The sequence below is a fragment of the Lactuca saligna genome, chromosome 2 (genome assembly GCF_052625555.1).
Source record: "Lactuca saligna cultivar CGN05327 chromosome 2, ASM5262555v1, whole genome shotgun sequence".
NCBI lineage: Eukaryota > Viridiplantae > Streptophyta > Magnoliopsida > Asterales > Asteraceae > Lactuca > Lactuca saligna.
In genome coordinates, this window is record NC_136418.1 from 174,170,198 (window position 1) to 174,193,242 (window position 23,045).

Genomic DNA, 23,045 nt, shown 5'->3' on the forward strand with positions numbered 1-23,045 from the left:
GAAATTTCATTTAAAATCCTAGAAAATTAAAACAATATAAAATCTAAAAAAACTACATCCTTGAAAATCTAGAAAAAAAAATTAAAAATATCGAGAAAAATAAAACATTGAAATTTCAGTTGCGTCTAAGGTTCTATTTTCCCCGAATCGATGCTTTGACTGCTTTCGTCGCTTCTTGATCTTCAGGGTAGACGTGTCTAACATCTTGCACTAGCAACGAATATTTTGTAATTTGAACGGGTAAAAATATATTATATAAATTATAAAAATAATAAATTATGGTAATGGTGGGAGTGATGTTGACGGTGACAGTAGTGGTGTTTGGTTGGCGTAGGTGATGACGAAATATTATGTTTGGTTGCCGATATAGGTGATATGGGGTAGTGGCGAAGGTGATGACGATGGTGGCGGTAGTAATTGTGATGATGATGGTGATGGTGTCGGCGATAAGTCGTGGCGGAGGTGGTGGGTGGTGTAGTTGTAACGACCCAATTTTTTCACGTCTAAAAATTCCGTTTTTTTTTTTTTTTTTTTAAAACATTACTTTAGAAAATGTTAATAGATAGAAACATTGTTTGACCGAACTACGTCACAACATAAACCATGTTCAAAAGTCAAGTCATACAATCCGTCGAAACATCAGAGTATAAATCCCAAGAAAATCTAGTAAATGCGGAAACCAATGTGTGTGCATGATGTGCCGCTACCGAGCCAGCTCCTTCCCCTTCGATGAAGAGGTACCTGAAACCGAAACTGTAAACTGTAAGCACAAAGCTTAGTGAGTTCCCCCATCATACCACATACCATACAATACATAACATACATATTGCCAGGCTATTTTGGGGTGCCTGACTACCCGGTACGGCCATTCTGGGGTGCCGACTACCCGTGCGGCCATTCTGGGGTGCCGTCCTACCCGTGTTAAGCCATTATGGGGTGCCGACCTACCCATGTCAAGCCATTCTGGGGTGCTGATTACCCTTTGGTCCTAACAACCGAACTCGGGGACTAGTCCCCTCCTACTACCTCTATCGCATATAACATAACAAGCCAGCATGCAAACATATCATCACATACTGTCAGACGTATCTGAGGTGTCTGACTACCCTTCGGTCCTAACAACCGAACTCTACTACTATCACATACAACATATCATGCTAGCATATAACATATCAGGTAGTAGCAAACCTAGATGATATCACAAAGACAATCATCTATCATACATCTCCTACTGGTGGGCCAACATTGTGGCCTTAGACCCACCGCTACTGGAAGGTAACTCACCTCGGAGTAGCTGCTGATCTTCGTGGGAATAATCTGACTGCTGCTGTTGTTCCGGAAATCCTCCGGCTATATTCCCACCAAACCCTTAGTCAAAAACTTCTAACTGACCTTTGGGTAAAATGACCATTTTACCCCTGATCATGCCCTAAGTCAAAGTCAAAGTCAACTTCCAGTTGACCCGACTCGCCGAGTTGGCTCGCCAACTCGCCGAGTCCATGTCCAAACGACTGTCCTGAATTCTGTTTCTACTCGTCGAGTTAGGCGTCGACTCGACGAGTTCTCCTTCCAAACTGATGTTCAAGTCCTTCATCCTACTCGCCGAGTTGTATGATCAACTCGCCGAGTTCATCTTCATCCGATGAACAAGTTATACTGTGACTCGCCGAGTTGTATGAACAACTCGCCGAGTCTGATCTTGATCTAAGGAGATTGCCTTGAACTCACCGAGTTTGGGCATTGACTCGCTGAGTTCCACTATGGGTGAGTTCTGGCTTCCAACTCACCGAGTCCCTCCTGGACTCACCACCCGACTCGACGTAACAAAAGGGGGACAAACCCGGAGACTCGCCGAGTCAGATGAGCGACTCGCCGAGTCCGCTCCATGCAAGAGCTAAAAATGCGATTTTGCTCGAATCCAATCCATTTCATTCGTAGATCTGGGCTCCTAGAGCATGAATAACACGTAAAGTTTCCAACTTTACGTGTAAATATCCATCTATGGGGTTTTAGGGTTCAAAATGCACCAAAAGAGTAGATTTAAGGTTTATATGCAATATAGGCTCATAAAGGTAGTGGATATGAGCTCTTGGAGCTCAACTATGCTTGGATCTAGAGACTAATCAACTTATTTCGAAATAGTATGCACATACAAGCTTGGGGAATGGCTCAAGAATGTCTTAAATGAAGCCTTAAGCATAGAAACAAGGGAAAAATGGGATATACCTCAATGGAACTGCTTAGAGAACACAATTGTGCTTGGATGGCTTCCCTTCTTCTGGATCTACTTCCCTTTTTCTTCAAAACCTTCAAGAGCACACAACAAATGCTTCAACTCTTCAAAGAACAAGCTTAAACGAGGGTTGGGATCTCTGGGGGGTGAATGGGGGCTGGCCTGGGGCGGATGTGCTGTTTAAATAGGGTGCAAACCCCTGAAACTTAGGGTTTCATCCAACAGCGGTGACTCGCCGAGTCGCCAACTTAAACGTGTCCCGGGTCCCGTCCCTACTCGGCGAGTCGGACCTATGACTCGCCGAGTCCAAGGCTTAAAAAGGAAAAATACTCAATTAAGATTTACGTACCATGAACCAGGTGCTACAGTAGTATTGGTGGTGGTGGGTGGTATAGTATTAGTGGTGGTTTAGTCAATATCTTACCCTTTGTTTTAATATGCAGTCAAGTTGTAAGCCCTTTTGGTTTTCTTTTGTTTCCCTTGAATATAAGAAAACGACACTTGCCACAAATTGTCTGTGTGTAGTTTCATTAGACTGCTCTTGAATTCTGGTCGTCTTGTTTTTACAATTGGTATCAGAGCCAGGTTGATTGTTGCAGCAGAAATATGTCCAATTTCCAAGTAAGTGGTGGTGTTAAGAGGTTGGGTGGTTCAAATTACAACACGTGGTCGACGTGCATGAGTTCCTATCTTCTTGGCCAAGACTTATGGGATGTAATTAACGGATCCAACACCACAGAACCAAGGATTGACACCAATGGAGCAATCCACAAATGGAAATTCAAGACAGGGAAGGCGTTGTTTATCATTAAAACAACGATCGAAGAGGAGCTTCTCGAACATATACGGGACCTGACTACACCAAAAGAGGCATGTGATGAATTGAATACTTTGTTTTCAAAGAAGAATGACACGAAATTGCAATTTATTGAAAATGAATTGTTTTCGGTGTCACAATGGGATCTAAAAATCTCTCAGTATTTCCACAAAGCCAAAATGTTGTGCAGGGAAATTAGTGAACTTGATCCACAGGGAAAGATTGAAGAACCTAGGATGAAACGTATCATCATTCATGGTTTGAAGCCGGAATACAGGAGCTTTGTGGCTACGGTACAAGGGTGGCCTACACAACCATCCTTGAGTGAATTTGAGAGTCTTTTGGCTACTCAAGAGGCCTTGGCCAAACAGTTTGGAAGCCCGTCCATCGGTGCGACATCTAAGATAGAAAATGAAGCACTTTATGTAGAAAGCAGCAAAGGAAAACATAAGTCGGGTAATAAGCAGATAGGTTGGAATAAGAACGACGACAAAAACAAGCATATGGTCATGGTGACAATAAGCCAAGTAATCTGGGACAAGAGGAAGTATACGGTGACCAAAAATTGCATTCGAATGGAAAGTACTTTCCATATAAATGTCACAGATATGGACGTAAAGGACACATGGCCAAGAATTGTCCAATGAAACAAGTCGATGAAGGAAACACTGCCACTATGGAGCAAGAAGAAGGGTGGGACTTTGAAGCCCTAGTAGCTCAAACGGAAGAAGTGATGGTGTGTGCAATAACAACCGAACACGAGAAAAATAAGTTAGATGATTGGATCGTTGATTCCAGGTGCTCCAACCATCTAACCGGTGAGAAGAATCGACTTCAAAATCCTGTGAAGTATGGTGGAAGTCGGGTAGTCACCATTGCTGATAACTCAAAGCATTCAATAGCGAATATGGGTGATGTTGTATTTCCATCAGATAGCAGCAAACACAAGTTGGTATTAAAAGATGTCTATCATGTTCCGGGAATGAAAAAGAACCTGATTTATGTTCCTCAAATGACGTATGATGGTCTTTATGTGTTACTTGGGCCTAAAGACATGAAATTCTTCAAAGAAATTGAAACTTCATCTGTACCAATTCTTCAAGGTCACAATACTGAAACTGTATACGTGCTCAATGCAGAATCTGCCTATGTTGAAAGTACTAAAGGAAAGCAAATGACTGATCTTTGGCACCAAAGGATGGGTCACATAGGGTTTAACAAAGTGGGCCTTATGGTGGATAAGAGTTGGGTTATTGGACTACCAAAAATTGACGTGAATAATGTCTCTATATGTTCTGGATGACAATTTGGAAAAGGTAAACGATTACCTTTTGAAAAGTCAAATTATTGTTCCAAGGATCCATTAGAACTTATACACTCAGATGTGTTTGGCCCAATCAAGCAATCATCAATGTCAGGTATGAAATACATGGTGACGTTTATCGATGATTTTTCATGATTTGTATAACTCTACTTATGAAGGAGAAGTATGAGGTATTCTTGAAATACAAAGAATTTGAGATTGAAGCATAAATAGCTACCAGAAATCATGTCAAGTGCTTGAGATCTTACAATGGTGGTGAGTACACGTCAGCTGATTTTGAAGAATATCTCAAGCAAAAGCGAGTTAAAAGACACTTTACGTGTCCGAATACGTCCCAACAAAATGGTGTTTCGGAACGCAAAAACAGGCACCTTTGTGACATCCCCAAAATCACGGCCAGAAAAGACCGATTTTTTTATGCTTTATAAAAATCATAGTACTTCATTTTATAAAAAGGTTGCGGAATTTGTTCCCAAAAAAACATGGTAAATACGTTATTAAAACATTTTCGAAGAAACGTATTTATTTCATTTTAAAACGTTTGGGATGTCATCGTTAATACAGGAACATAAGCATAAACAGAACTTACAATTATTCACACTAGTGGTCTACATCTCTTTAAATCTCTCAGTGTAATGTCACTTCATATCAACACCTGTGATATAAATAAACTGAGTGGGTCGGGTTGGAAAACCTGGTGAGCACATAGGGATTTCAATCCCACAATGTTATACCATATATATATATAGTTTAAAATTCACAAAATATACAATTTCACCATACATATATATAAACAACTCTTATCCCACCCCGTCGATCCTCGCAACGAGGCTATCCATACCCTCGGACCTAAGATTAGTCGTTTTACCTACTCCATACTCTCGGATCAGAAATGAACGAATTTACCAAATCCATACTCTCGAACTAGGGACGAATGACTAATCCATACTCTCGGATTAAAGATGAATGATTATGCCTAATCCATACTCTCGGACTAGGGACAATAGCTAATCCATACTCTCGGATTAACGACGAATGATTATGCCTAATCCATATTCTCGGACTAGGGACAATGACTATGTCTAATCCATACTCCCGGATAAGTGACATATACTAACTTCTATTCTCTGATTTTAACTCACTTGTACTCGTAAGAATATACTACCCAATATTCCTCATATTTAATTTAGGTCTACTCTTTATCCTAAATTATCAAATATAATCAGGTATGTTCTTTAACACGAATTTCAAGCAACATCAATTAACTCGCACATAAACATATAATTAATACTTCAATCAATACTTGTATTAAAATCATGTTCATGAAAGGGACTATGCACTCACCTGAGAAGGTGGTGACTCGGTACTCGGACAACGCTTCGTTTACTTTAAAATAATTTCCTTCGACGAAACCTAGTATTATCACCAATAGATTTTAGTCTATTATTCGTCGAGACTAATTAATAGTCTAGCTATTATTACTATTATATAAACGTTAAAAAAAATACTTATATAACCCATAATAATAGCCCAAGTATTTATTATATGTTCTTAATAACGTTAATATAATTAAATAAAAACTATATTAAAAATAGCGTAGACGTAGCTCACTTACAGCGGGTTTTATAGAAAACCAGGCGTTGCTTGGAGCAGCGTTTCCAAGCCGAAAAGCTCTTCTTCTCGGATCCGTCGAGCACTCCGGGGCTTCCGCCTCGTGCTAGGGAGGTTCCCTAGGCTTTTCGGGGGATTTCGGGGCTAGAGAGAGGTTCTAGAGAGAGAGAGTAAAGAGAAGAAAGAATGGGAAAGGTGTGAAGAAAATGAGGGTGGGAGAGGTGGTATTTATAGGGTGAAAATGGCTGAACTTGGTGCCACATGTCACCATCTAGTGGCAAGACTTGGGGAGAAAGCAATGGCCAAGATTGTGCCACATCACCCATTTTCGCACAACACACTTCCGACTTCTAAAATCCGTAACTTTCACATACGACCTCCGTTTTTGACGTTCTTTATATCCACGCATAGGTAAAAATAATATATACAACTTTCATTTTCACTCCGTCGGCTAATTCTCGACCGATCTTAAGTTTAACAGTACGAGGCGTTTAGACTGTTAAATGACCGCGAAGAATTCGTAACTCCTTCATACGGACTCCGTTTTCGTCTGTCTTTTTAACGTTGAGTTCCTATTAATGAGATCTTCAACTCTCATTTATTTCACGTAAGCCAAAAACCGCTCGAACTAAAATTCGAGTTTCGGGCTGTACACTACTAAGCCGAATCTTAGAAAAATCATAACTTCCTCATACGAAGTCAGATTTAGTTTAACATATTCTACGACTTTTGTTTAGATTTATAAGGCTAAAAAGTCTTCTATCGTAAATTCACTATTTACGTTTTCCGGTGTCGTGCCGGTTTTGCCGTAAAACTTCGGCGGGCCATAACTTCTTCGTTATAACTCGGATTTCGGCGTTTTCTAAAACTTGGTTAAGACTATTCATTCTAAATAATATTTTGTCGAAAAGTCATTTTTGACCCCTATTGCCTCTAAATTGACTAGCCTAGATCTGCAGGCGTTACAACCTTGCCGAGGTGGCCGAAAGTTTAATGCATGACAAGAATATGCCTGGTCGGTTCTGGGCAGAAGCTATGTATACAACTGCTTACATTGTCAACCGGGTACCATCTCAAAGTCTCAAGTATATGTCACCATATGTGAAGATGACCAGAACTAAACCAAATGTAAGTTACTTTCGTGTTTTTGGCTATGTCTGTTACGTGTTTGTACCAAGTCATCTTCGCCATAAAATGGAAAAAATGGATATTCGCTGTGTTTTCGTAGGTTATGACACGCAAAGGAAAGGGTGGCGTTGTTGTAATCCGAACACCGGGAAGGTGTATGTGTCTAGAAACATGTTATTTGATGAGAATTCATCTTGGTGGTCCTCAAACAATGAAACTCTACCTGGCACTCAATAACTCAAGTCTAGCCTCGAAGCATCTCAAGTAAATCTTGAATTTGAAAGTCAAGAACCAATGGATAAAGAAAGTGAAGTATTGGTGTAACACCCAAAGTTTCGAAGACCAAGAAAGGAAAGAAAACCCTAAGTTTAGGGGTCGACTCGGCGAGTCCAAGGAGGGACTCGGCGAGTCCGAGCGGGATCCGGGTCGGGGAGTAAGTGACCGACTCGGCGAGTCGACCAAGGAGATTCGGCGAGTCTGGTCTGTGCGAGGAAAACCCTAATTCTGGGAGTTGTATCCTATATAAAAGGGAGTTATGCCCCTCCCTCAGCCTCTATATCATCCTAGAGAAACTGTAAACCCTAGATTCGTGGGAGCCTCCATCATTTGAGAGAAATAGCTTTGGGGGAAGGAAATCTTGGAAGGGACTTGAAGATCAGGAAGGTGGCTTCAAAAGAGAGGTGTAGATCCGAGATCTACTTCAGTTTGTGTTCTTCTTGGAGGTATTAAGCTGCCATTTTCCCTTCCTTGCATCTAGATCTATTTTGTTATGAGTTTTGGGGGTTTTATGGTTGATTAAGACCCATTTCGAGTGGGAAGCTCAGATCTGAAGTTGCTACTTCAGATATAAATGTATCATGGCCTAGAGACTCATAAAGCATCAGTTGTTGGGTTGATTGTTGAGCCCCTTTGTCTTAAACCCGAGTTTATAGTGTTTTGAGCCTAGATCTCCTCAGCCACACGTAAAGTTTGCCACTTTACGTAAGGAATAGACCTTAGAAGAGTGGATCTACAGTTTGGAGTCCATGCATGACTCAAAGGTCCTCTGCATGTATGTAGAACCGAATGGACTCGACGAGTCCTTCGAGTGGACTCGGCGAGTAGCTTGAAGATGAGGAGGAACTCGACGAGTGGGATGAACAGCTCGACGAGTCGAATGAAGATGGGCAGGAACTCGGCGAGTTGGTTGGAGATTGCCTTGTGCTCGGCGAGCCTGTTCTTGGACTCGACGAGTCAGGTCGCGTGGTCCCAAACCCTTCGAGTTAAGACTTGAGTCAGCGAGTCGAGCCAGGACTCAGTGAGTTGGACAGGACAAGACTCGGAAATCAGTAGACTCGGCGACTCAGTGGCTGACTCGGCGAGTCGAGTTGCGAACAGGAATAACTCTAAATATATGAACTCGGCGAGTCAGTATGGTGACTCGGCGAGTAGGGTTGGCCTGGAAGGTTGAATGTGACTGGGACTTTGGCATTGTTAATAGTTGACTTAGTTGACCATTGGAGGTCAGTTAGACTAAGTGTTACATTGATATTGGTAGCTCGAGGAGCTAGTGGAGCAGCAGTTCGAAGACAAAGGTCAGGTAGCGGTCAAAGGGATTAGCAGCAGCAGTTCAGCAGTATCAGGTGAGTTTCCTTCCAATAGGGACGGGTCTAAGGCCACAATGCCGGCCCGTTCAGTTAGCAGTAGTTTCCGGACTTCGGTCCGATGCAGCAGTTAGTATGTTTGATGCCTTCGTGGCTCAGACAGGATTTATGTGCTATGTTTTATGTGTTATGTGTTATGTGTTCCGGGCTACGGCCCGATGTAGTATGCAGTATATGTGTTCATGCTAGTTGATATGTTATGCTATGCTATGTTCAGTCAGTTAGCCCGGACTTCGGTCCGATGCAGGGGGCAAGGCCCCAGTTAGTCCGGACCTCGGTCCGACGCAGGGGACAAGGTCCCAGTCAGTTCCGGACTTCGGTCCGATGCAGTAAGTTCCGGACTTTGGTCCGATGCAGGGGACAAGGTCCCAGTCAGTTCCGGACTCCGGTCCGATGCAGTTTCCGGGCTTCGTCCCGATGCAGTGGGCAAGGCCCAATATGTGTTATATTTTATTGTATGGTATGTGGTAGTTTGGGGGAGCTCACTAAGCTTCGTGCTTACGGTTTTCAGTTTTGGTTTCAGGTACTCAGTTTTCAAAAGAGGAGCTCGGGAAGATTGCAGTGCACACACCATAGTCAGTTAGTCTGGGAATGTTTGACTCTGATAATGATATTATGTTTTGAATTAATACTCGAGAATTTATGTTATGACTTATGATACAGTTTTTATAAATATGATTCTAGTAATGCTTTTAAAGAATTTTTTTTGGTCGTGATTTTTGGGTCGTTTCAATTGGAGCAGCCCAACATAGAGTAAGAAGTGAATTTGAATCATGAACTAAGGAGGTCCCAAAGAGAACGCAAGCCTAACCCAAAATATGCTAATGTAGCCATTGTAGAAGATCTTCGGAAAGAACCAAGCTGTTTTGAAGAAGCAAGTATAAAAGACGAATGGTGGGCAGCCATGAAGGAGGAGATGGATGCTCTGACCAGGAATGAGACGTGGGTTCTTGTCCCAAAACCTGATGAGGTGAATCTGGTAACTTGTAAGTGGGTTTATAAGCTAAAACAACTAGTCGATTGTCACACCCCCGAACCAGACGGCGGAAACGTCCGGGGGCTATCGTGACTCATTGAATACCATTACAATGCATATATATGAAACATAACATTATACATCACCAACATTTGGAATTGATACAACTGGTAACGTTTACATACATTACATTGTTCCAAAAATTACATTCAAAGAAATAACTGTTTGGTACTACTTAAATCATAGCAAAACGTCAGCGAGTACAAATCATCTTCACTTTATCTGTTACCTGAGAATACAAGTATTTTGAAAAACGTCAACATACGAAATGTTGGTGAGTTCATAAGTAGAGTTTGAAATCCGATGTGTTGTTTAAAAACCTTTAGAAAATCCGATATTTTCTAGAAATTGAATGGTGTAAAAATAATAAGTGATGATCCATGAGTATGCTTGTTTGAATTCTATAGATGTAAGCGTAAGGGTTGTGAAGTTCGATCGGCAATTGGTAATCGTTATTGAAATCCCAGGAAAACCCGACGTTTTCCCATCGTTGTATCGTTGTATTCCGGAGGCATCGAGGGTACAGAGGGTGGTGAAGTGTTGGGACAAGCGTTCGTGAAAACGACAAGTCAACAACCTTACAAGCGATCCTTATAGGCGTCACTCGTAAATCTTCACGCGACTCGATCCTACCGGACTTGTTAAGTCCCACGACCGGAGGGAAGGAAAAAGGTACGAAACCTTCGGGGTTTCCCCGCGTCGTCCGAGACCAAATGCAATTGCGAAGGGCCCGAAGCCCAACTCGCAATCGTGAGTTACAGACTTTACTAGCAGCACTGAAGGACCCTTGGGGACCAGCAGCATATTGCCATTGAAAGTCCTGTTACGTCATGTAGGGTCGGTAAAACCCAACACTTCGTAAGAGAGAGACCTTCGGGCCTTAAGATCAGGTCGTTGGGCTAGCTAGGCTCAACGGACAAGATTTTACACTTTTGGGGCCCAAAGATGGTGCGTAGACGTCTGTGCACACTCGCATGTAATCGTAATCGTTATGGTTATGAATCGAAATGTCGAAACTTCGTTGTGTTAGTGATTTTGGATTTTTATTGGTTCGAGACCGAACCAATTCGTTTGACAACGACTTTTGGTATTGTAGTATATTGTATTTCGTCGACAAGCGTGTTACCATCAATTAGTCAAACTGCATGTATTAACTAGCCTTGAAGATTTTCTGTTTTCAGCCCCTCCTTGATTGAAGGATTTACTCTTTTTACCCCTTTATTTAAAAATTTTCCGGTTTGGTCCTTAAATCAATTTTCTTGACATTTTTATACCAAAAATTATTGACATAAGTATTTTTCCAGCAAACTTATCATAGAAAACAGTTTAAGCCCTTGAAACTTCAGTTTTCTCGGTTATAGCCCCTATTTTTCGCAACTTTTACATTTTTGACCCAATTTGGAAAAATTTTACAATTTTGGTCCCTTTTAAATTTGGAAAGCATTTTAAACCTTTGAAAAGCATATGGAACACTTATAGCCCACTGTTTTACAGAAAAATGCAGTTTTGGTCCTCCAATTTAGAAAATTTCGCATATTGGGCCCTATTGGGCCGAAAATGTCATGTTTAGCCCAATAAGCTTGGAATTTATGTTTTTAACCCTCTAAATGGTATATTTTCAGAAAAATACATTATGCAAACTGTTTTGACTCATCACACCCATCAGATTTCGAAATGTTTCATGTTAGGCCCTTCAACTTTGCATTTTCAACATTTTATGTAAAAAAAATGAGTTTTTAGCCCAAGTTAAGTGTTGTTAAGCTATTTAGCAATTTTCTTAGTATACTTTGCATGTGATAGTCTATTTTGTGCTATGATAAGATGTATGTCTCGGTTTTTAGCATATCACCCTAGATCTATCAATAAAATCATACAAAACATACATATAAGCATAGAAATCAACCACAACATACACATAATGATGGATCTTCACATTTTCTTGTATTCTCCCCCATAAAAACTCATAAAAATCGAAAATAAGGGGATATGAAACTCACCTTGGGTGTTGTTTCGGTTTTTGGGAGAAAAGATGGAAGAAAACTTGATGATTTTTGGCCTTAGCACCTTTCCTTGGTAGATCTCGAGTTTGAGATGGTTCTAGGGTGCAAGATCACGATTTTTGCATAGTTTAGGAAAGGATTTTGATAACAAAAGGATTTAAATCATAGATCTATGCATAATCTTACCTTAGATGAAGAATTTTGTGGAGATTTCCTCTTGAAGGCTTCCTAGAACTCGAGATTTTTGAGTGGAGAGGGAGAGATGTTCTTGAGTGATTTAGAGAGGATTTGTGAGAGAGTTGTGGTGTGTGTGTGTGCTTGTGGCCGAGAATGAGAGAGGAGAGAAGAAGAGATGTGATCTTGAAGTGATTTGCATGGAAGAATGGGAAATAATGCATGGAGGTCCTATGGGTAATAGTGAGGTGGCAAGCAAATAGTCAACTCTTCCTCACCTTCTTGGATTTGCGTCTTGGGCCGAGATTTTTGAAAGGGAAAAGAAAATTTTGGGCTTTTTCCCTTAAGCCCAAAATTAGAGTTAGTTAGAGTGTATTTTATGCTTAAAAGAATGTAGTATGATTTTTCTATTTTTGATGAACTAGTTTAGGGTGTTCATGGCTCAAAGCTTTCAATTCATTTCGTTTCTAGGCCCAATATGGCCCAAAATTGTTGAAATAAATAAGTGTGGGTCCAATTAGAGCCCAATTAGGGTTCTAAGCCCATGATAGTCCAATTGGAAGTTTATTGGTCCATTTGGATCCAATAAGGAAGTCTTAGTCCAAAATGGACTTAACCAAAACTTCTAGGGTCTCCAATTGTTTGATGACTATTTGTAGTACTTGCATATTGTATTTGATTGAAGTTTTTGATTCACATTAGCTTGAATGTATGGATTACATGACACAAAATTTCCAGTTGTGACATCATCCCCCCGTTAGAGGGAATTTCGTCCCGAAATTCTGTTTGAAAGCTAGATTTGAGAAAACTAGAATAGGTGAGGGTACTTTTGCTTCATTTGGTCTTCGCGTTCCCAAGTGAATTCTGGCCCACGCTTTGCGTTCCACCGTACCTTCACGATCGGGATGCGACTCTGCTTAGTACGCTTTACCTCCCTGTCCATGATTTCGATTGGTTCTTCGACGAACAGAAGTTTCTCATTGATTTCGATTTCGTCAAGAGGGGTGACGAGTGTTTCATCCGAGAGACACTTCTTCATATTAGACATGTGAAACACGGGGTGTACACCATTTAGCTCTGCGGGTAGTTGCAGTCTGTATGCTACCGGACCAATTCGAGCGATGATTTCAAAAGGTCCAATGTATCGCGGATTCAGTTTTCCCCTTTTTCCGAAACGTATAACCCCTTTCCAGGGCGAGACTTTCAACAGTACTCGATCACCGACCTGAAATTCTAAGGGTTTTCGTCGTTTGTCAGCGTAGCTCTTTTGTCGATCACGCGATGCTTGCAGTCGAGCCCTGATTTGAACGATCTTTTCCGTGGTTTCGCGAATGATCTCAGGCCCCGTTAATGTTTTGTACGACGCATGCACTTTTGCTAGCTGGGTGTCACCTACTTCAGCCCAACATAACGGTGATCTACATTTACGTCCGTAGAGTGCTTCGAAAGGAGCCACCTTGATGCTCGAATGGTAGCTATTATTGTATGAGAACTCGATTAATGGTAGGTGAGTATCCCAAGACTTTCCGAAGTCTATCACGCATGCACGGAGCATATCTTCGAGTGTTTGGATAGTTCGCTCACTTTGACCATCCGTTTGAGGATGATAAGCGGTGCTCATATCAAGGGTTGTTCCCATCGCCTTATGGAGTGATTGCCAAAATCGGGACGTAAACCTACTGTCCCTATCCGAGATAATGGATTTTGGCACTCCATGGAGTCTCACGATTTCTCGTAGGTACAACCGTGTCAGTCTCTCCATCTTGTAAGATTCTTTGATTGGCAGGAAATGGGCAGATTTCGTCAGTCGATCGATGATTACCCATATGGTATCCAGTCCGTCCGACGTCTTGGGTAGCTTGGTGACGAAATCCATTGAAATCCCCTCCCATTTCCACTCGGGAATTTCTGGTTGCTGCAACAATCCTGATGGTTTCTGGTATTCCACCTTTACTTTGGCGCATGTAAGGCACTTGCTAATGTAGGTCGCGATTTTCGCCTTCATGTTAGGCCACCAATAGTATTGTTTAATATCCAAATACATCTTATCAGAACCGGGGTGAATGGAGTATCGCGTCTTGTGGGCTTCCTTCATGACAACATCTCTAAACCCTCCCAGTTTAGGGACCCAAATACGGTTCATGAAGTAGTATACCCCATTCTCCCTTGTTTCTAGGTTTTTTTCCATCCCGCGTAATGCTTCGCTAGCTCTATTTTCCATTCTCATGGCCTCCGACTGGACCGACGCGATTTGAGTGGCTAGGTGAGATTGAATGGTGATTGAGAGCGTTTTCGTACGACGGCTAGAGTACTCCTTCCGGCTTAACGCATCAGCTACTACGTTGGCCTTGCCTGGGTGGTACTTAATCTCGCACTCATAGTCGTTTAGCAACTCAACCCATCTTCGTTGCCTCATGTTTAACTCCTTTTGGTTTAGGATGTGTTGGAGACTCTTGTGATCTGTGAAGATGGTGCACTTCGTACCGTATAGGTAATGCCTCCAAATTTTTAGGGCAAAGACTACAACTCCCAACTCTAGATCATGGGTTGTGTAGTTCACTTCATGCGTCTTTAGCTGGCGGGATGCATAGGCTATAACTCTCCCACGTTGCATGAGAACGCAACCTAAACCCTGATTTGACGCGTCGCAGTAGACTACAAAATCTTCCGTTCCCTCAGGTAGGGATAGTACTGGTGCGCTACAGAGAGCTTGCTTCAAGGTTCGAAATGCGATTTCTTGTTTGTCTGTCCATTTAAATGGTACGCCCTTTTGCGTAAGCGAGGTAAGTGGCTTGGCGATCTTAGAGAAGTTTTGAATGAATCTCCTATAGTAGCCTGCTAATCCCAAGAATTGACGAATTTCCGTGGGCGTTGTCGGGATTGCCCAACCTTCTACCGCTTTGACCTTAGAGGGATCCACATGGATTCCATCTCGGCTGACTACATGGCCTAGGAAGTTCACGCTCCGCAACCAGAACTCACACTTGGAGAGTTTGGCGTATAGCTTTTCTGATCGTAGGGTTCCTAAGACTTGTCGAAGATGTTGGCCATGCTCTTCCTTGTTTCTAGAATAGACGAGGATGTCATCGATAAAAACAATGACAAAGTTGTCGAGAAACGGTCGGCAGACTCGATTCATTAGGTCCATAAATGCGGCGGGGGCATTCGTTAGACCGAAGGGCATTACGACAAATTCATAATGTCCGTAACGAGTTCGGAAAGTGGTTTTTGGAATATCCTCTTCTCGGACTTTGAGTTGGTGATACCCGGACCGTAAATCTATTTTAGAAAAATAACTAGCCCCTTGGAGCTGGTCAAATAGGTCATCGATTCGTGGGAGTGGGTAGCGGTTTTTGATTGTGAGTTTGTTTAACTCTCTGTAATCGATACACATTCTAAAAGATCCGTCTTTCTTTTTGACAAAGAGCACCGGAGCTCCCCATGGCGAATAACTAGGTCGAATAAATCCCTTATCCAGAAGTTCGCTGAGTTGGCTGGATAATTCCTGCATTTCGGCAGGAGCCAACCGATAGGGTGACTTAGCGAGAGGAATTGCTCCTGGGATAAGGTCAATTCGAAATTCGACCTGTCTTTCTGGGGGCACTCCCGGAAGATCTTCAGGAAATACATCCGGAAATTCACATGCTACTGGAATGTCTCGAACGCTAATTTCCTCCTTGGTCTTGTCCACCACATGAGCCAGGAACGCCAGATTGCTCCTTCGTAGGTATTTTTGTGCCTTGACACACGAAACGAGGCGAAGGTTCATGCTAGATTTGTCTCCGTAGACCACTAGGGTTTCGTGATTTGGAAGACGAAGACGGACGGCTTTCTCGTGACACATAATGTCGGCATGGTGGGGGCTTAACCAGTCCATACCGATGATCGCGTCGAAACTCCTAATTGATACTGGCATTAGGTCTATTCGGAAGATGTGTTGATTAAGAGTTAGGGTACATCCGACATAGATTTCCCCAGTGGATTCGGTTTTTCCATTGGCCATTTCCACCATATAGGCTTCATTTAGCTTTTGGGGAGGTTGTTTTAGTAAGTGTTTAAACTTATTGCTTACGAAGCTTCGCTCCGCTCCGGAGTCAAATAAGATGCATGCATAAGCGTGGTTTAAGAGAAACGTACCGGTAACAACAGAGGGATCCTGAATAGCTTCCCCCTGACCCACGGTCATCATCCTTCCTGTTCCTCCATTTCTTGAATTGTTGTTGTTGGGACAGTCTCGGCGGACGTGTCCAGTCCTCCCGCATCCGTAGCAGGTGTAGCTAGGCCCTGCGCTGATGCCGCTGACAGGGGCGTTGTTGTTGTTGCGAGGGTTGTTGTTGTTGATTCCCTGATTTTGGTTGTGGGGAGGGTAAGCTTTGCAGTACTTTGCAGTGTGACCCCTTCGGTTGCAGTTGGTGCACTGAAAATCCTTGCATTCTCCATAATGATGGAAACCACACTTGTTGCATTTAGGAAGATTACCGGAATAAGGTTTGGAAGTATTTGAAGTGGCTGAGGTTGGAGCATGTGGTGCGGCTGGAGCTGATGTAGTAACGGCATTTACCGCCACTGTCTGTTGTTTCTTGAAGGTGTCGGGGCCCTGACGCCCCTTCCTCTTGTTGTTCCTTCCCCTCTTGTCATCTCCTTCCTTCTTCTTCTCAGCCTCCACTGGTTTCTCTCCCTTTTTGTTATTATGGTCGTACAACCTCTTCGCCAATCTCTTTGCGCTGTCAAATGTTTCTGGGTTTGCAGCTATCACATTCCCTTGAATTGGTGATGTGAGTCCCCAGATGAATCGCTCGATCTTCTTTCCTTCCGAGGTGATCATACCCGGGCACAACAGAGATAGTTCGCTAAATCTCGATATGTAGGCATCGATATTCGCGTTTTGTACAGTGAGGTTCCATAGCTCTTGTTCCATCTTCTGTATTTCGCCTCGTGGGCAGTACTCTGCCATCAACATTTCTTTCATTTCTGTCCAGGGGATAGAGTTGGCTACAGGGAGCGTCATGGATTCTACATGTCCATTCCACCAGGTGAGCGCCTGATCCGCAAAAGTGCAAGCTGCGAACTTCACCTTCATGTGCTCAGGGCAGTCGCATATCTCGAATATCGATTCCACCTTCTCGATCCAGCGCTTCAGAGTAATCACTCCTCCGGTGCCATTAAAAGTTCGTGGTTTGGCGTTTGTGAAGTCCTTATAGGTACACGTCTTGGTGGATCCTTGGTTCGTTCCATTGTTTGAACTTCCGGCTCCTTGCCCATTGACTCCCCCATTGTTCCCTTGTTGAATTTGCGCAATTGCTGCAGTGACTGCCGCAGACACAGCTGCTTGGAAGGCGGCTGAGTCAACTTCAGGTGGGGTTGGTCCTGGGTTTCCGCGAGTAGTTGGGCGAGGCATCTTTCTGTCAGGAAACGGAAAGATGTTGAGTGCTCGTGGTTTCTGTGAGGTTGCGGCCCTACTATCTAGGTGTATGATGCGAACCTAAACGTTTCTACTATCAGGCATACAATCATAACGTTCCAACACATGACAAGTTGCAACATTGAAATAAAACACATAGAAATTTACTAATATTATCCGCATTTGATACATGAAAATTTGCTCGTAAGAGCATACATAAGTAATGCTAATCCGACAGCATAACGGCTCCATGAGTAGTGTAGTTACTTAAACATAGAGCCGGAGTACATAACATAGTTCCTAATGATCTACTATGATGAGTCTATCCCTAGCCGCGATGAGCTGCGTCCGGAGGTGGTGCTGAGGATGTGGATGCTCCCTGAAGACGAGCCACCAAGCGTTCCGCATCCCGGAGTCGAGACTCCCACCGAACCTGCCTCATGTGAAACTCTCGAAGAACGTCACGCGTCTCCTGCTCCGCATGCTCGACCCTAGTCCTCAACTGGCGCACCTGATCCGCAGTGTCCTGGGCAAGGTCGCCCGTATTCCGTAACCGTTTCACCATGACTGGAAGGGCTCGATCAGCCGGTCCTCCGTCTCTCAGGTCAAAGAACTCGGGTGACATGCCGTACGGGGGTCGTTGTCCCTGCTGTCTGCTCCATCTCCAAAGATCAATACCCCAGGGAGGTGTAGGACCAGTGGGGCCCACTCGATATGTCGGCACCCAGATCGGGTAAGGGGGGTTGATGACTTCGGACTCCGCCTCCGAATCACCCCTGTCACTATCATCGGCATCCTCCTCGAGGTTTCCTTCATCTTCCTCTGATTCTGCAGGCTCGCCCTCAACTTCGGCCTCCGGTTCCCCGTCAGGTTCCTCTTCGGGGACTTCCTCAGGCTCCTCCTCAGGCTCCTCCTTAGGCTCCTCCTCTAACCATCCGTTGTTCCCCTGGTTAGGGAAGTAAGGGTCTCCAGGGTGATGAAAGCCAGCCATGCGGTCTGCGAGAGTGTGTGATTATGCTAGCGTCATTCCTAGGGTGCTACAATTATGACACAGATCAAGTAGGCGTTCTCGTTTTTGTGGTAGATGGGTATAATTTTGGGTTCCCTAGCTATCCCGATCTCATCGGGACGTGTATTAGCTTTACCTTGGAGAGAATGTAGTTGATCAGGCTACATTCACTCCTTGGTATCACTAAGAACAGTCCCAATTTAACCGAGATACCAGCATTATTGTGTTTGATTCGACGTTATGTTCTTATTCCTAATACAAGCAAGCGTATTTTATTTACTTGTTTTGTTCAGAGTTATGTTAGTCCCTCTTTTTGGTTTATAGTTGCATATCCGTGTGCGGCGAGATATGCTAGTTCACTATAAACAATGCTCTGATACCAACCTGTCACACCCCCGAACCAGACGGCGGAAACGTCCGGGGGCTATCGTGACTCATTGAATACCATTACAATGCATATATATGAAACATAACATTATACATCACCAACATTTGGAATTGATACAACTGGTAACGTTTACATACATTACATTGTTCCAAAAATTACATTCAAAGAAATAACTGTTTGGTACTACTTAAATCATAGCAAAACGTCAGCGAGTACAAACCATCTTCACTTTATCTGTTACCTGAGAATACAAGTATTTTGAAAAACGTCAACATACGAAATGTTGGTGAGTTCATAAGTAGAGTTTGAAATCCGATGTGTTGTTTAAAAACCTTTAGAAAATCCGATATTTTCTAGAAATTGAATGGTGTAAAAATAATAAGTGATGATCCATGAGTATGCTTGTTTGAATTCTATAGATGTAAGCGTAAGGGTTGTGAAGTTCGATCGGCAATTGGTAATCGTTATTGAAATCCCAGGAAAACCCGACGTTTTCCCATCGTTGTATCGTTGTATTCCGGAGGCATCGAGGGTACAGAGGGTGGTGAAGTGTTGGGACAAGCGTTCGTGAAAACGACAAGTCGACAACCTTACAAGCGATCCTTATAGGCGTCACTCGTAAATCTTCACGCGACTCGATCCTACCGGACTTGTTAAGTCCCACGACCGGAGGGAAGGAAAAAGGTACGAAACCTTCGGGGTTTCCCCGCGTCGTCCGAGACCAAATGCAATTGCGAAGGGCCCGGAGCCCAACTCGCAATCGTGAGTTACAGACTTTACTAGCAGCACTGAAGGACCCTTGGGGACCAGCAGCATATTGCCATTGAAAGTCCTGTTACGTCATGTAGGGTCGGTAAAACCCAACACTTCGTAAGAGAGAGACCTTCGGGCCTTAAGATCAGGTCGTTGGGCTAGCTAGGCTCAACGGACAAGATTTTACACTTTTGGGGCCCAAAGATGGTGCGTAGACGTCTGTGCACACTCGCATGTAATCGTAATCGTTATGGTTATGAATCGAAATGTCGTAACTTCGTTGTGTTAGTGATTTTGGATTTTTATTGGTTCGAGACCGAACCAATTCGTTTGACAACGACTTTTGGTATTGTAGTATATTGTATTTCGTCGACAAGCGTGTTACCATCAATTAGTCAAACTGCATGTATTAACTAGCCTTGAAGATTTTCTGTTTTCAGCCCCTCCTTGATTGAAGGATTTACTCTTTTTACCCCTTTATTTAAAAATTTTCCGGTTTGGTCCTTAAATCAATTTTCTTGACATTTTTATACCAAAAATTATTGACATAAGTATTTTTCCAGCAAACTTATCATAGAAAACAGTTTAAGCCCTTGAAACTTCAGTTTTCTCGGTTATAGCCCCTATTTTTCGCAACTTTTACATTTTTGACCCAATTTGGAAAAATTTTACAATTTTGGTCCCTTTTAAATTTGGAAAGCATTTTAAACCTTTGAAAAGCATATGGAACACTTATAGCCCACTGTTTTACAGAAAAATGCAGTTTTGGTCCTCCAATTTAGAAAATTTCGCATATTGGGCCCTATTGGGCCGAAAATGTCATGTTTAGCCCAATAAGCTTGGAATTTATGTTTTTAACCCTCTAAATGGTATATTTTCAGAAAAATACATTATGCAAACTGTTTTGACTCATCACACCCATCAGATTTCGAAATGTTTCATGTTAGGCCCTTCAACTTTGCATTTTCAACATTTTATGTAAAAAAAATGAGTTTTTAGCCCAAGTTAAGTGTTGTTAAGCTATTTAGCAATTTTCTTAGTATACTTTGCATGTGATAGTCTATTTTGTGCTATGATAAGATGTATGTCTCGGTTTTTAGCATATCACCCTAGATCTATCAATAAAATCATACAAAACATACATATAAGCATAGAAATCAACCACAACATACACATAATGATGGATCTTCACATTTTCTTGTATTCTCCCCCATAAAAACTCATAAAAATCGAAAATAAGGGGATATGAAACTCACCTTGGGTGTTGTTTCGGTTTTTGGGAGAAAAGATGGAAGAAAACTTGATGATTTTTGGCCTTAGCACCTTTCCTTGGTAGATCTCGAGTTTGAGATGGTTCTAGGGTGCAAGATCACGATTTTTGCATAGTTTAGGAAAGGATTTTGATAACAAAAGGATTTAAATCATAGATCTATGCATAATCTTACCTTAGATGAAGAATTTTGTGGAGATTTCCTCTTGAAGGCTTCCTAGAACTCGAGATTTTTGAGTGGAGAGGGAGAGATGTTCTTGAGTGATTTAGAGAGGATTTGTGAGAGAGTTGTGGTGTGTGTGTGTGCTTGTGGCCGAGAATGAGAGAGGAGAGAAGAAGAGATGTGATCTTGAAGTGATTTGCATGGAAGAATGGGAAATAATGCATGGAGGTCCTATGGGTAATAGTGAGGTGGCAAGCAAATAGTCAACTCTTCCTCACCTTCTTGGATTTGGGTCTTGGGCCGAGATTTTTGAAAGGGAAAAGAAAATTTTGGGCTTTTTCCCTTAAGCCCAAAATTAGAGTTAGTTAGAGTGTATTTTATGCTTAAAAGAATGTAGTATGATTTTTCTATTTTTGATGAACTAGTTTAGGGTGTTCATGGCTCAAAGCTTTCAATTCATTTCGTTTCTAGGCCCAATATGGCCCAAAATTGTTGAAATAAATAAGTGTGGGTCCAATTAGAGCCCAATTAGGGTTCTAAGCCCATGATAGTCCAATTGGAAGTTTATTGGTCCATTTGGATCCAATAAGGAAGTCTTAGTCCAAAATGGACTTAACCAAAACTTCTAGGGTCTCCAATTGTTTGATGACTATTTGTAGTACTTGCATATTGTATTTGATTGAAGTTTTTGATTCACATTAGCTTGAATGTATGGATTACATGACACAAAATTTCCAGTTGTGACATCGATGGTTCTGTTGAAAGGTTTAAGGCAAGGCTCGTGGTACGTGGGTTCTCTCAAGAACACGGAATCAACTATGAAGATACGTTTAGTTCGACGGCAAAGTTAACTACAATTCATGTTCTGCTTGCGATTTCATCAAGTAAATAGTGAGATCTTTGACAAATGGACGTTAACAATGCATTTTTGTACGGGGACTTGGATCATGCCATACATATGGAGCAACCTAAGGGGTTCGAAAGTGAAGAGCACCTGGATTATGTGTGCAAATTAAAGAAAGCTATCTATGGTCTAAAACAGTCCCCGAGGCTTAGTTCGGGAAAATAGCTGAATTTTTAGAGCTAAATGGGTTCAAGATAACGAATGCATATGCAAGTTTGTTTGTGAAACAGATCAATGACAAAGTTGTGGTGGTTCTAGTGTATGTGGACGATCTAATCATTACAGGTGATGTTCCGGAGGAAATTACTCAACTAAAGAGAAACTTGTGTATTCGTTTTTGGATGAAAGATATAGGTAGGTTGTCTCGGTTCCTTGGTCTAGAACTAGAATATTCTGGCGATGGAATATTGTTGCATCAAAAGAAATATGCTACTGATGTTGTACACAAGTTTGGTATGCTGAACTGCAAACCATCGCCAACACCTATGGATTTTGGTACAAAGTTGTATTCTCATTTGGGTAAGGATGTAGAAGACCCAAACACATGCATGAAAATGGTGGGAAGCCTAATTTACTTGACTCTCACTCGCCTCGATATCTCCTTTGCTGTTGGAGTCTTTAGTCGTTACATGCAAAATACCAAACAAGCTCACCTTAATGCTATTCGTAAAGTGCTCCGTTATATGAAGGGAAGTGTGGGGAAAGGAGTTCTGTTTAAGACAGATTCGAACCCAAAACTGGTGGGGCTCTGTGATACTAATTATGCGAGAGACTTAGACGGAAGATGATCAACCACCAGATACATGTTCAAGTACGAATCAAGCCCAATTTCATGGCTAAGTAAACTGCAGCCAACCGTGTCGCTGTCAACAACAGAAGCTGAGTATAGGGTTGTTGCACTGGCTGCACAAGAATGTGTATGGTTAGTTTTACTTTTGGGGGAGATCAATCAAGAAACGAACTACAAAGTTCAACTGATGTGCGACAACCAATCAGCTATAAAACTAGCTGAAAACCCAGTGTTCCATGCCCGCACAAAGCACATAGAAGTTCATTATCATTTCATACGAGAAAAGGTTTTGAAGGGCGAGATAGATATGAAATGGATCGACACAGAAGGTCAAATTGCAGATGTGCTCACGAAGAATTTGTCTCAGGTAAATATAGTGAAGTTTTGTGAAAGCATTGGTC

At 42.3% G+C, this 23,045-nt stretch overlaps 1 protein-coding gene across 1 annotated transcript; it reads left to right on the forward strand.

The window, feature by feature from the left end:
- Window positions 1-3,693: 3,693 nt before the first annotated feature.
- On the forward strand, window positions 3,694-22,642 carry LOC145030398 (uncharacterized). The gene is made up of 4 exons (XM_078978772.1): window positions 3,694-4,252; window positions 4,367-4,468; window positions 9,587-9,735; window positions 22,085-22,642. Exons 1-4 carry the CDS (start codon window positions 3,694-3,696, stop codon window positions 22,640-22,642), a joined length of 1,368 nt encoding a protein of 455 aa, XP_078834898.1.
- The last annotated feature ends 403 nt before the right edge of the window (window positions 22,643-23,045 follow it).